The sequence below is a fragment of the Silurus meridionalis genome, chromosome 29 (assembly GCF_014805685.1).
Source record: "Silurus meridionalis isolate SWU-2019-XX chromosome 29, ASM1480568v1, whole genome shotgun sequence".
In the NCBI taxonomy this organism is placed as follows: Eukaryota; Metazoa; Chordata; class Actinopteri; order Siluriformes; family Siluridae; genus Silurus; species Silurus meridionalis.
In genome coordinates, this window is record NC_060912.1 from 8,357,437 (window position 1) to 8,372,309 (window position 14,873).

Genomic DNA, 14,873 nt, shown 5'->3' on the forward strand with positions numbered 1-14,873 from the left:
TGTGTTCATTTGGCAGGCACCTTTATCCAAAGTGACTTACATTCCGAGCAGAGCGTTTGAAGGTTATGGACCGAGCAAGTTTGGAATTTAAACCTCGCGTGGCAAGACGTTTTCTTGTTGGGCACCTGATGATGCCATTCTCTGTCTTATTACTGAAGACTAAAACAGACTGACAGACTCAACTGATATTATCTGTCAGGTTTTAGGGCATTCACAGAGTAGTGCACTTTAATTACTGGATTTCAGACACGTCCAAAAGATAATCATCTTAATTCCCCCCCTCTGTCTCTCTCCCTTTTCTTTTTTGTCTTTGTCTGCAGGTGGAGGCATGAAGCTATTCTTTTTTTATGTGATTATATTCATGTTCAACTCCTTCACTGAGGCTGTACACAATACCTCAGCAGGTATGTAAGATATAACGAAATAACATGTAATTATGTTTCTTTGTGGAAGTGTGTGACATATATATATTCTCCAATATCTCCAATGTCACACATATATAAGCTATGTTCCCTGTTTTGTGCAAATCCCATCCGTTTTCTTTGTTTTCCCTGGATGTCTAAGCTCTCATTCACCAGTCGAATTAGTGTGTATCTGGAAATGAAATTTCGATCACGTCCTTTCAGGCGCGCCCTAATTGGCTGCTTCCTATCTCAAACACTGCAGGCCTGGCTGGGCTGTTTCGTCCATTTAGCCCAGCTAATGAATCACAATATCAACAGTATTAAGCTGCTGAAAGGCGTAATACACAAATACATTGACAAGCATGTAAATCATTTATTGCATAACATTTGAACGAAACGCCAAGGGGTACTATATTATGGTAATCTATCCAGGTTCTTGTCAGTGGTGATACACAGTGATTTGCTACAGTACTGATATTTTATAGCAATAACAGTAATATAAACATTATTCTTTAAATCCCCTTGAATTATATAAATGTACTTGATACTTAAGGTAATATAAAATGCTTAAAAAAGATTGAATTGCTTAAAATGCTTGCACACATAAGCACTTATACTTACAAACATGCGTGCACACCTCCACACACTTGCTGGCCTTTCCTGGCCAATGGTACTGGACTAGATGATTACTGTAATTAGTTGGTGACACAGAAGTGAGCGAGGCTGTAATAACAGACTAAAGCAGCTATTACTTGCTCACTCTTAGTGTGATGGAAGCCCTAGAGCCTCAGGGGAGCTGTGCCATTTACACAAGATTTGACGCCATGTATTGAAATGCATGGGAAAGAGCGTGGTATTTTGGTGGCCATACATACTCTGTTATTATGTACAGCTTTCTTATCCAGAATCAATTTTCTGATCCGATTTACTAATGTGGTTTCAGTGGTTTCCTACCCACATTCCACTGCAATGCTGGATGAAACATAGCCTTCTTATTCAATTACAGGAGAGCTATGGGCAGAGCAGTCTTTACTCACATGGTTTTATGGCTTTGGTCAAATCTGGTGACTCCACACACAGCTGTAGCTCTCGAACAGACTTGTGGAGAAAGTGCGCCACCTGCTGCTTAGTAGTAACTTGGGAGGACACCTTTTGCTGTAATTCTGTTCTAAGCATATCTGAATTCAGCAATAGTGAACACTGAATACCCTTATTCATTGGCTATAACTAGCTATGAGGAGTCATAGCTATCATTTTCTGGTGTGAGTAGGAAAAAAATACTGGTATTGTACAATTTCTATTGCTTTTTGGTATTGACAGACAAATTAAAGCTCAATCAAATGAAACCGAACAATGTACAAGGGTTTATAAATTGTGAAATATAAGCTATGACACATTTCTCTATTGTTGACCTTAATAACATTGTGATTCTCTTTACAATGCCATATAGAGGTGGCATGTGGTATTTTATTATATACATTCCCCAAATAAAAAAATATTATAAAACAGTATATATACACAGTATATACATTTCCTTTTTATATGTATGAAGATTGACTTTGACTAAAAAAAACAAATATATAAATGTACAAATGTTACACTTTATTTTCCTTGAAAAACCCTTTGCATGAATATCAGCTGTACACACTCTTAGCATCCGGAAAGTTCATTTCTCCAAATATTCAGCTCTGCCCTGCCTCGCCTTTCTGATTTCTTTTTGAGCTTGAGATTCCGATCATTCCTGAGCAGTTCAATAGGATTTAGGTGCGGTGACTTTGCAGGCCAGTTAAAGATAGATAACACTCCAGCTGCCTGTTTGCTCTCTATATAACGCTTACTGAGCTTTTACGTATGCTTTGGGTCAATGTCTTGTTGTATGGTGACGTTGGTTTCAACTAGCTGCAGTTGTGATAGAATCTAATGGAAGTGGAAGTATGAAACAGTAGCCATGTTGGTTCAATAATTATTTTACCATTTAACTTACAGGTATATCAAGAGAGTGCATGTTCTCCAAATATAGTGGAATCTGACATACAGTACACACATCCAAAAACTACTGTTATTACACAAGGTGTGATGGACAGTGTGATGAAAATGAATGCTGTTATATTACCTAGTTTTATATATATAAAATATAATAGCCATCAACAGTGAATAATGAACATTAAACACTGAATTTCTAGTTATTTAGGAGTTAAGGGGACATTTCTATTTAACAGATTTAACAGGTAACAGATATGATGCTGAAAATGTTTATACTGGCACTTGGCCAACCAAAAAGCAAGCTAATTTATACACAGCGGTGTAAACAATACAATCACTTCTCAAACACACACACACACACACACACACACACACACACACACACACACAAGCGTTAATGAGGGTTTGTGCTAATTAACAGTTATTTCAGAGCCGAATGCAGAATGGTTTTAATTAAGCCTATCATTTTCTGTTTAAATTATCCTCTTGGACATACACTATAAGACAAAAATATTGGGACACCTGGCTTTTTGTCATATGTGGTTCTTCCCAAACTGTTACCACAAATTTGGACATACACAACAGAATAAGTTGTCTCCTTTTTCCTTCATTTGGATTATGAGACCCAAACCTGTTCCAGTATAAGAATATTAAAAGCTAGCTTCATGAAGATATGGTCTAAACGGTTGGAGTTGAAGATCTTGAGTGGCCTGTGATAGAGGTTTGACCTCAAACCTACTGAATTCTTTCGTGATGAATTGGAATGCTGACTGCACCCCAGGCCTCCTCACACTACATCGTATCCCTTGTGGTTGAATGAGCACAAATCTCTGCAAGCATACAGTCTATATTTGCAAATCACAATGTTGACTTTCACTTTTATGCCAATGATACATTATTACGTATATTTATCGTTTATCTCAGCTTCAGGAATCCAACTATGCAAAAATGGAAAAGACTTTAAATCTAGTATCTGTAGAAATGTAGATTAAATTTTGGAAAACTGAAACTACTGGATGCTGTTTTCACTCTAGAGCTTGATATCTGGTATGTTATTCGTCATTCAATAATGAATCTGTGAATATGCGTATAATAAAAATGAATGTATATAATAAAATAACATGCTATCCCTGATTGATTAAGGCTTATGCATAGACAAATGCTAATCCTACATGATATTACATCATACAGACATATATTGAAGTATAGACCTATGGTAATCCTACATGATATTAGGACACATAGGTGCAAGTTATGCATATGTAATTAAACATATATACATATTCGAATCCTAATTTATATTTAGCAGACGCTCTTATCCCATGTACATAGCAATAAGACATAGACATAAGCTAATCTTATACGATAAGACATACACAGTAAATATATGCTAATCCTACAGTACATGATGAGAAGACAGAAAGACATATGCTAAGTGTACATGATAATATGACTTATAGATATGGTAACCCCACAACGTGCTACTGGCTCACTGCCATGTCATTTTTCTAACATCACCTTAAGCCCTGAGAACAATAGGAACATAAGCACAACCTTCAAATCATTGAAATGTAATGCGCTTGGAGATTTTGTGTTCTGAATGATCATATATTATATTATATTATATTATATTATATTATATTATATTATATTATAATCTTATTGTCCAATTTACTCTTACTAATGGAATGAACCAGCTGTAATAAAATACAACATTTAAATATAATAGAGTGACGATAATGACTGTCACAGGACCCATGATTACTAAAAGCTCTAATACATCATTACTACACAATCGCTTTATCTTTTTCCACAGGCTGTGTTATCATTCGTCCTCCCAGAGATGGGGGGATAAGATATAGAGGCCTGACCCAAGAACAGGTAACAGGTTCTTCACAAATGTTTGTGTCATTTCTTCAGGAGTGTGTTTTGATGTAGTGGATTATCACCGTGTTGTTTTTCAGATCCGGAGTGTACAGGTTTTACCAGTGGATTATGAAATTGAGTATATCTGCAGGGGAAACCGGGTCATCGTGGGGCCTAAGGTCAGGAAATGCCTTCCTGATGGCACCTGGACTGATCTCAGCCAGCGTAGCAAGTGCTGTAAGTGTAGTTTTGCATTTCTTTTTTCATTTTTTTCCCAATAATTATTTTTTATGGTGAATGATTCCTTTTAAGCCTTGAATAAAATGCACACAGAATCTTGAAATGTATCACATGATTTGAGTTCATCCATAAATATTAGAGTGCCAGCCATTTTTATTTATAGGATAACTAGAGAGCCAAGTGGCATGAGACATATACTTTCACCTACGCAGCTGTTAAAATTGAAGGCTTCCATTTGGTCATTCAAGCTAATGTTTTCATTTACATGCATGATCATTACTAAAGCGTGTGGTTTGCCAACAAAAATAGAGAGACCCATAATTAATTTAAAGATGTCAAGCTCGTAACCGTTCACCGCTCTGGGCTGGAATCTGTTTTGGGTGCTCTATCATGGCAACTCACCAACATTAGAAATACCACCGAGAGAAACTGAGGAGGAGGTAATTAGATGGTTAGCAAATTTTTCTGATACACAGAGCGAATCACTGTCATAATGTGAGCTTCTGTAATCCTGAGCCGGGTTACTGTGGAATTTTGCAGCTTCTACCCATTTCAATATGGCGATTTTGATGGTTTCTTTGGTTTGCTCCGACCTCTCAAAAACGTGCCAGTGGATTAGTGAATATAAATTGCCCCTAGCTGTTAGCTGCATCATCATCATCATCATCATCATCATGGCTTCGTTTTTTTCTTTTCCATTTTTAGCACTGTTTACAGAACACAGAAATGCAATTAAGTGGTTTGGCCCAAATTGTCTCTAGCTGTCAGGAGAGGTTGAAATTATTACATTTACAAATGATATTTACTTGTGTTATTGTAATTAAATATATATTTTTTTTTTTTACTTTTACTTTTTAAAACAGCTTTCGAAATCTGTAATTTTACTTTTACTTATGTTTTATTTGATGAATTGTACCTAACTATGTTTTAAATAATATCTATTAATGAGTATAATAATAATAATAATAATAATAATAATAATAATAATAATAATAATAATGCAGGGAGAAAAACATCACACCCACATTACAATAGATTTTGTTTATGTCATGGACTGTAGTGTTTTTAATTTTTAATTTGTATTTTTTTTTTAATTTATTTTTTATATTGGTAATGGTGTTCCTTCAAATAAAAACAACTAGTCTGAGATTTATATCTCCTTGCCCTTTTTGAACTACACTAGAATCCTCTTCTCCCCTCAATAAACTTTATTTTGAGTGAATTTTAAATGAGATGTTTTACTTTTACTTGAGTAGATCTTTAGACTGATACATTTACTTGCACTTAAGTAAAATTTCATTGAAGTAACAGTACTTTTACTTGAGTAGAATATTTTATTACTCGTTCCACCTCTGGCTGTCAGTTGCAATCTAAGCCATCGTCATCATCATTATTGTTTGGGTGATGAAAACCTCAACACCCCAAAAACAAGGATGATGATGATGAGCAATATTACAAGCTTCTTCTGTGTCCTCAATACACAACAGTTTTAGCCCACTCATGATTACCTTCCTGTTCTTCATCTCCATCTTCCCATTCTCCTCTTCTTCATAGCGGCAATCATTGCCACTGTCATCGCCATTGTTGTTGTCAGTGTCAACTTCATCATAGGCTTCATGACTGTCCACAGAACACTGGTTTGGTGACTCTTCCCCATCTATCAACTATCAATCAGTTTGGTTCACTAGTCTACACAGTCATGGGGAAGACAGCTGATCTGACAGTTGTCCAGAAGATAATCATTGCCACCCTTCACAAGGAGGGGAAACCACAAACATTCATTGCCAAAGAAGCTGCTGATTCACAGAGTGCTGCATCCAAGCATGTTAACAGAAAGCTGAGTGGAAGGAAAAAGTGTGGAAGAAAAAGATGCACAACCAACCGAGAGAACCGCAGCCTTGAGAGGCTCATCAAGCAAAATCGATTTAAGAATTTGGGTGAACTTTGGAAACAATGGACTGACGCTGGGGTCAAAGCATCAAGAGCCACCACACAGACGTGTCAGGGAATTTGGCTACATTTGTCGTATTCCTCTTGTTAAGCCACTCCTGAACCACGGACAACGTCAGAGGCATCTTACCTGGGTTAGATCACCTCAGCAGTGCCACACACTGATCACCTCCATGCCATTGCAGTAATTATAGCAAAAGGACCCCTACCAAGTATTGAGTACATAAACAGTAAATGAACATACTTTTCAGAAGGTCAAAAGTTTTTTTGTGTGGTCTTATGAAGTGGTCTAATTTGTTGGGCCTGAAATTGGTGGGTTTTTGATAAATGTGAGCCAAAATCATTACAATTAAAAGAACCAAAGACTTAAACTACTTCAGTCTGTGTGGAAAAAAAAATATTAAATGCGAGTTTCACTATTTGAGTTGAATAACTGAAATAAATGATCTTTCATGACATTCTAATTTATTGAGATGCTTCTGTATACTTACTTCTATGTACTATGTGTTTGTTGGATCTTGTTAAAATGAGCTCCATTCCTCTGGGAGGGCTTTACACTGGATTTCATGGTTGTGGTTTTATAAAGTTGTGCTTATTTAGCTACAGGAGCATTAGTGAGAGCAGGTAGTGAGGCTGAGTGAGAAGGCTTCAATTCCATTTCAATTTTTGTAGTCAGCATTCTACCTTTTTTTTTATTTTGGTCTTTGTGTTTCTTTGTTTCACCCACTAGATGTCGCCAGTGTGTCCCCCTGCCCTTCATTAACCACTCATTGTTTTCAGCTGACAGTAAATCTTCCTGTGCGTATATACACGTTCCTCTTGCAGTTGCCCTCTCTGCATGAGTTTTTTGCTTTGCTTTGCTTAAGAATTCTTTTTGCCTGGGTTCTCGAGTGTTTTTTGGTTTTCCCCTTTTTTTGCACTTTCTAATACATATGGAACTTATACACAAGCTTGGCGCTTGAGTTTGTCTACACGCTTGGGTTCACACAGTCAACTCCGGTTTAATCTCTGACCCTGACAGTTTTTCCATTCCAACCGTAGCATATCGTGGCTTCATGGAGCTTGAAGGATCATTGCCATGCTGGAACAAGTCTGAGCTTCTTGGTTCCACTAAATGGAAATTGCAACTTCACAGCATACAGAGGCATTCTAATAGTGATTGGTCGATTATGAACGATTCGTTCATTTTGAACGAGTCTTTAACATGACTCAGAAGAATGAGTCGTCTCTAAATGATTCATTCATTTTCTACTGGACACGCTTTAGCAAAGCATTGTAATATCTCTGTAGTTTATGTACAGGAAACATAATTGAGTAGTTCATCTCCTTTGGTCTAAATAATTGGTTCGTTTGTCATATAACTCCCAATCGTTGCTGCACAGTGCAATAGATCAGGCTTTTTGTTCCGAATCTTGATATTGTTACAGAACTAATGGGAGTCACGTGACAAAAGATCAAACAACATGGGACAGAAGATGAGCTGAGCTTCTCATTCTGTTTTTAGAATTTGTCGTAGCTGCATTGGTTATATTCATTATTGCAACTTTAGTTGTGTATGCAAGTTTGTGTATGTAAACGTGTTGGGGAATCGGCAGAATTACAATGAGTATTACCGTATTTTCCGGACTATAAGCCGCTACTTTTTTCCCACGTTTTGGCTTAAACAATGAAGCGGCTAATTTATGGATTTTTCCTGGGTTTTTCCCGGTTTCACAAACTTTAAGCCAAAAAACTGAGCCCCATAACATTAGACCAATGAAATTGCTGAACGGGTTCAGGTGAACCAATGAAATTCTTTATATTAAATCAGATGCACTTCCACTGATTCGGGCCGCACCACATCATAAATATGGATGATGTTCCTCTGACGTTTGACCTGCCGCTCACTCGGACTGTCTACAGGAAATGCGAATCATTCGTCACGCTGAAAACAACCGGGCATGAAAAAACACAGAGCTGCACGGCATCAGGAGAAAAGCTTCACCAATGGTGATTTTTAAACACACGACGATGCCAAAAGATAAACTCTCAAGAGAAATAGTTGTGAAAGGAAGGAGGAAGACAGTGAACAATGACTTTCTTGGTAGTCTGCTGTTTAGATACAAGCCGTGTAACAGACACTGTCTTTCATTAAAACCTGTGTAAAGTTCATTAGTTTCAGTGTAGGAAACAGCGGCTTATAGACAGGTGCGGCTTATTTCTGTTCAAAATAAAAATCTTTGTCAAATTCAGTGGGTGCGGATTATATATGGGTGCGCTTAATAGTCCGGAAATTACGGTACTGATTATTGAGCATATTGAGTCTGAGCTGCAAATCCAAAATGAGTTCAGGAGTCCAACACATTTTGAAATCAGTCGTTGTGAGATTGTACTGGAAAAAAGCGAATCGGTACTGATCGAAAATCAAGTTGCAATGATTGAAAATTCAGAAGGATGCAACGCAAATCCAGAATGAAACACAAAACTAAAAGTCTGAAATGCATATGCATCAGCAGTGTAGAAATGGTGGCTCGTAGGTCAGAGGTGGACTTGGATGTAAAGTCAAGACCACAGTATAGAGTTAAAAACACAGAGATACAAACACAAACCGGATTTCAAAGTGTATGTGTGTGTGTGTGTGTGTGTGTGTGTGTGTCTTTGCCTTTAGTGCTGCCATGTGCACAGGTGTGGACATCTCTGGAAAATGGTCGTGTAATAACGTCCCGCCCGGGCCGGCAGTAGAGGGAACTGTGCTGAGATACAGCTGCCTGAACGGCTTCATCCTCGAGGGCAGGAACATGACACAGTGCACCCACCAGGGCACCTGGGACTCGCCCAAACCCACCTGCCGCTGTGAGTTTCAGCCTTCGCATTCTGCGCGTGTGTGTGTGTGTGGGGGGGTTGTTTTAACTCTGGAATTGTTCTTCTTTTAGAAATATTAATGTATTGTTTCTTTTTCCCTCTTTAATATAGACAACAGACACTACACAGGTAAGAGCTCATGTTTTTGTTATTTACTCCGTCCTTTTTAACCTACAGCCACTGAGCATTGTGTTTACTATTACATTTATTACAATGATGCATTCGATTAGAGCAATTTGCAATGATGTCGAATTCGGTCCAGTTTTGAAAGCAGCAAACAGTGATACACACACACACTCGAGTAGGTGAACAGATACAAGTTCGAGGACAGACTGCTTTAACCATACACACACACACACACACACACACACACACACACACATACTTACAAAAGCGATTATACAGTTTCTCAAATGGAACATGAGTCATAATAAACCAAACAACTAATGAGACAGAATTCAAGTCACATCCATCTATAATATTATCAAGTATCAATATATGAAAACATGGTACTTTCATGAAATTGATATATGGTAGTTTAACAGTGGGAGACTGTGGTGTTTTAATAATTGCAGAGGAACCAGATCTTTCTACATTTCTACAACGGGACATTGTTTCAAATGTAGTGCTGCTTTCAAGCAGGTGCAGAGACATCCTAATAAATGTGCATACATTTTAAAGAGATGGTGCTGATACCCCTTTCGCCACAAGAGGGCACTGTTAAGTGTGTGGCATAAGGAACGTGGCGTTCGCTAGGGGGCAGTATTACTCCATCAAAATGCTGATATGCAAAGGAAATTCCTACTATAACAATAAATGGAGCTGACAGCAATACATAAAAACTGTGTATAATATAAATATTAACCATTTAAACAACAAATAGTTAGAAATAATAGCCATTCCATCTCGCTAAAATGATGAAATTAAATGTTTTCTCTCGCATCTTAGTAGATGCAAGGGGATTATTATTCTTCTGAAATAGTTGTAATAGTTCTGGCAGGTTTTAATTCAGCTCACTCTCTATATAGCCACCAAAAATAACCTGAGAGACTTTAAGGTGGGATAAATCTCTCAGCCACTGCTTTAATATATTTGGATTTTTCTCTGGGGCATTAAAAGAGCAAAATTGTTTTTTTTTATAAAAGTTGTATTCTATGCATTATATTTATGTAACTATATAAAATTATATTAATTTAAATAAAAAAATTTGCTTAAAAAGGTAATCTATATATAAATGCACATCAGGTTTTGTGTGTTGTGTTGTCATAAAAACCTCTTCCCTCAACCCAAACTTCACATCTCTTTGGATGCCTACTGTATATAAACACAGCAACAGCTATTCAAATATTAACAGAGAAACAGTGCAAAATCCCTGTAAATATGAACTCATGGTGAAGGAAAAACATTGCATATGAAGCGACCTATCGCATGTATCAGTAACGACTATTAGAGATTAGATCAATATAAAAGTCAAGCCAAATAATTTCGCTCAACTGTTAAATAAATGTCCTACTTCGGAAAAACTGATGTCCAGTTGTGTGATTATTAAAGTGTAAAGTGGTTTTGGAAAATGCCTGGTGTAGTGCCAGTGTTATGTCTCATGGTGGCAGTGTTGAGCTGGTAAACATCGAAACTTGGGAACTTTTACATGGGTGAATATACTGTCTGTTAAAGAGATACAATATTTTTTTAATACTCACTGTTTAGAAATATATTCATTTTTTGAGAAAAGTGTACCATGGGTTTATTCACACCAGAAGGAAATTCATGTATTACAGCAGCTTAGTATTATGAAATACATATAAACAGTATATCCAAAAGTATATAAGTAAAGCGCTGAGGTGAACTCAAGTGACAAAGCGAACAATATGACCAGAGAAAAAGCAGAATAGTGAACGACATCCATCCTTTTCAGCTCTGCACATCATTTACATGTTCATCAGCATGGACAGCATTTCTGATATTAAATATATGAGAAAAGTATTTCATATTCTAAATGAGACGTACATGACAAGTTAACATTTACAGTTCAGTCGTAACTCTGTCAATTGATCACCATCTGTCCAACAATTATCAGTGTTCAAATGATGTGTTGCTGCTGAACGTTCCATGAATTGTGGTATTTTGCAAAATAGGAAATTGAATTTTTTTTTGTGCTGTCATGAAAAAGCAGACCGGCAGACGCAGGTGCACATTTATAAAAAAATAAAAACCACTCAGGCGAACAGACAAAACGTGGAGGCTGTGGCTGTACTCAAAGCGAGAGACAGGCTAAGTGTCAGTTTATTTATTTACAGGTCTAAAGCCAGACAAAGCTAAAGGGATAATGACAAGTATGAAAGGGGGAAAAAGAGTCAAAACAAAAACCAAAAAAAAGGCAGTCAGATCGAGAACAAAAGGATTTTGTCACGCAGTCGATGCTGGAGTGAGATTTCACAAATGCAGGATATTTACAGGAGTGTGGGTGAGTGTGAACAGGAAAGTCCAATTGGTCCAATCTGGAAATGTGTGAATGTGGACATGCCTTCGCTGATGGATGATCATATGATTAAAAAAAAGTGCAGATCATGGGAAATTTAGTGATAAAGCCATGACACAGCCACCCTTTTATTCATTTCCCTTTCAAGGTGTCTACATGTACAATAAATTATAGACGCAAATAAACGTGCTTTAGGACAGGGCTCTTGTTTTACGGTGGTAAAAGAATAATTTACATGAGGCTTCCACAGTTCTTTCAAAGATTCTTGTGATCCTGATATACGGAGGTTGGAGAGATCTTATTTTTATTTATTTATTTATTTATTTTTGGGAAGTAGCTCAATGTTCTATTACTTTGGCTGTCCATGACAATATGCAATTCGTGCGTTTCTGCTTTTCTCAAAAAAGGTTACGCTGACCAAGCATTTAGCTACTATGTGTTGTAGCTCACTGGTCATTCAATTTATTTTTATATGTAAAGGGCTTTTAACAATGCACATTGTCTCAAAGCAGCTTTTCAGAGATAGAGGTCATGAAGTGCCTATAAGTTTGTGGTGAGGAAACAATCTCTGAGATGGCACGAGGAAGATACCTTGAGAGGAACCACACTCAAAAGAGAACCCGTAATCATCTGAGAGGCACTGAATATCCGTTCACTACAGTTACATCATTGATGAGGTGTACTGTTCGGTGATAGGTGCTTAAATACATCTACTGTACATTACAGCACTGTGAAATTAGTGTCTTCGTGTATCTCAGTGATTTCTAGGAAGCTCGAGTCAGAGCACAGGGTTCAGCCATGTTAAGGGCCTTGCTCAAGGGCCCAAGAGTGGCAGCTTGGCAATACCAGGGCTTGAACCCCCAACATTTTGATCAGTTACCCAGCATTTTAGCCACTGAGCTACCACCTCCCTACTGGTGATATTGATTACAGTTCAAATCCATCCTCACATTTCATGAGTTGCTCAGTAATTTAATGGATTTAATTTCATTCTTCTGTCATCTCATTTGCTTATGGTGCAGATGTTGGACCAGGATGTTGGACCAGGAAGTAGGGGACAACATTTTCCACTATAGCTCTGACGGCATTGCTGATGAATGCTAAGAAAATAAAAATACCAGTGACCAGTCCAAATGACTGTTGTTAACTATCCATAGCGATACAATTGATGTAATAAACGCCATCTTCTTCAAATACATAAAGGATGACATACTTTGATGAATATTCAGACAAAATTGCATTACACGTTTGTAAATTGATGGGATGAGAACTGATGGATCTGGATTGTGCTGTACCTTTCAGCAAATTGAATTAGAAAAAAGAAAAAAAAAGCTCAGAGGCAACAGTAGAGGTCGTTATTAAAAGGAAAATATCTCTGTATTACACTAGGAAGCAGCCTGATCTCAGGAACAGTGCTGCCGTGTATTTCACATATGGCAGCCGCTGATAACCAGCGGAATTAACACCAGTGCTGGAATGTGGATGCATCATGACCTTGACAGCACTGGTTTGTGCATCAGGCGAGTTGAATGAATTGCAGATGCCTGTATTCCACGCTATAGTGTGTGTGTGTGTGTGTGTGTGTGTGTGTGTGTGTGTGTGTGTGTGTGTTCATGTGTGCTGCACTGTGTGCTTCATTCACCCCCAACAGTGTTTTTCTGGGCTGATTAATGAGCATGTCAATGCCAGAGTGTGACTGTGACATTCACGCACACGTGCATGCTTATGAGGCCAGGAGACAGAGGATGTCAGAGGGGAGGGAGGAAGCCGAAGACAGGAGAAAAAGTAGATTAAGGGAACGGCTGACACAGAACAGATGAAGAATGGGGCTCTGGGTGAAGTGGATGAATGAGAAATGAAAAGACGATGGAAGAAATCAAAGTAAAGGCTGAAGAGACGAGGAAGGAAAAAAGTCTTCGGGATGCGAGGATTAAAAAAGAGAGTAGGGAGGGAGCGGGCGAGAGAGGGAGAAACGGGAAATAGAAAAGGAGAGGAGGTATAGAGAGATTTATGTCCTCTATCTGTTTAGTAAATGATGCATTCGGGGTGTTTTGACTTGCTGGAAATTGTTTCCCAGGTTCCTATTACATTCCCTCGACTCCCACCTGTGTCTCCGGAGCTTCCACTCTTAAACAGCAGCTCCTGTTTGCTCACATTGCTGCTTTGAGTTGCCTGCCATGCATCCAGGAACAACAATATATTTTATTTATGTAGGCCTGGCATTCAGAGTCAATCATTTATGTCCTAAAAAGTTTCATCAATATTTATGCAGGGGAACGTTGTGTGAATTCAGAGATGGGTTATACGGTCATGCTGGAGCTGATTTGCTGTATGTGCCACTGTGATCGTTAAAAAGGTTCCTGCATGTACTTCACGTCTCGCGCCATTTAGTAGAGGTGTCTGAGACAGTTTTTTTTAAAATAGTGTCTAGACCATCACCATTAAACACAAGCATTTTCCTTTAAGCTTAAATGAACTCAGGCATAAAAAATTCAGATTTTTCCCCCTTTTGCTGTCAGATGTAATACAAAAAATTTAAAATGTTAGGTAAAAAAACAGAATACTAAGAAGAATAAGAAGAATATATTTATAATTATTGCTGGGCCACGTGCAATAATTAATTATCCACACAACTACTGTAAATGTAGTGTCATGAAATGTAATGGTCGTAAAGCTGTAGCCTATATCATCACGCTTTCTAAAAACTTTCTTTCTGCTTCTCCATTAGGGGGCGCCACAGCAGATCATCCGCATGTTTGAACAGTTCATTTCTCCAAACGTTTACCTAAAAATGCCTCTTGCAAAACTTTCCAGAGATGTTCTTCACTAGTTGGAGATTTTCTTTCTGACCTTGTGATCCAGTTCATCCCAGAGCAGTTCAATAGGTGGCGGCGACTGGGCAGGTCATTTCATGATAGATAACACTGCAGCTGACCATTCGCTCTCTAAATAACTACCTCAGAGATGTATGCTTTGGGTCATTGTCTTGTTTTGGGTATTGCGTGGTGATAAAGTATGGAATGGTAGCCATGTTGTTCTGTTTTCCTTTCACTGTTGAACCTCCATTTCATCCCCATTTATATTACAATTTAGCATGTTCTCCAAATATA

At 37.9% G+C, this 14,873-nt stretch overlaps 1 protein-coding gene across 1 annotated transcript in view; it reads left to right on the forward strand.

The window, feature by feature from the left end:
• The first annotated feature begins 318 nt into the window (after positions 1-318).
• Positions 319-14,873, forward strand: part of gabbr1b (gamma-aminobutyric acid (GABA) B receptor, 1b) — an 84,143-nt gene continuing 69,588 nt past the window's right edge. Inside the window, 5 exon segments of the mRNA XM_046844068.1 lie at positions 319-404; positions 4,204-4,268; positions 4,352-4,490; positions 9,091-9,275; positions 9,396-9,413. Of these exon segments, the coding sequence (XP_046700024.1) occupies positions 9,098-9,275; positions 9,396-9,413 (196 nt within the window). The 5' untranslated portion in view covers positions 319-404; positions 4,204-4,268; positions 4,352-4,490; positions 9,091-9,097.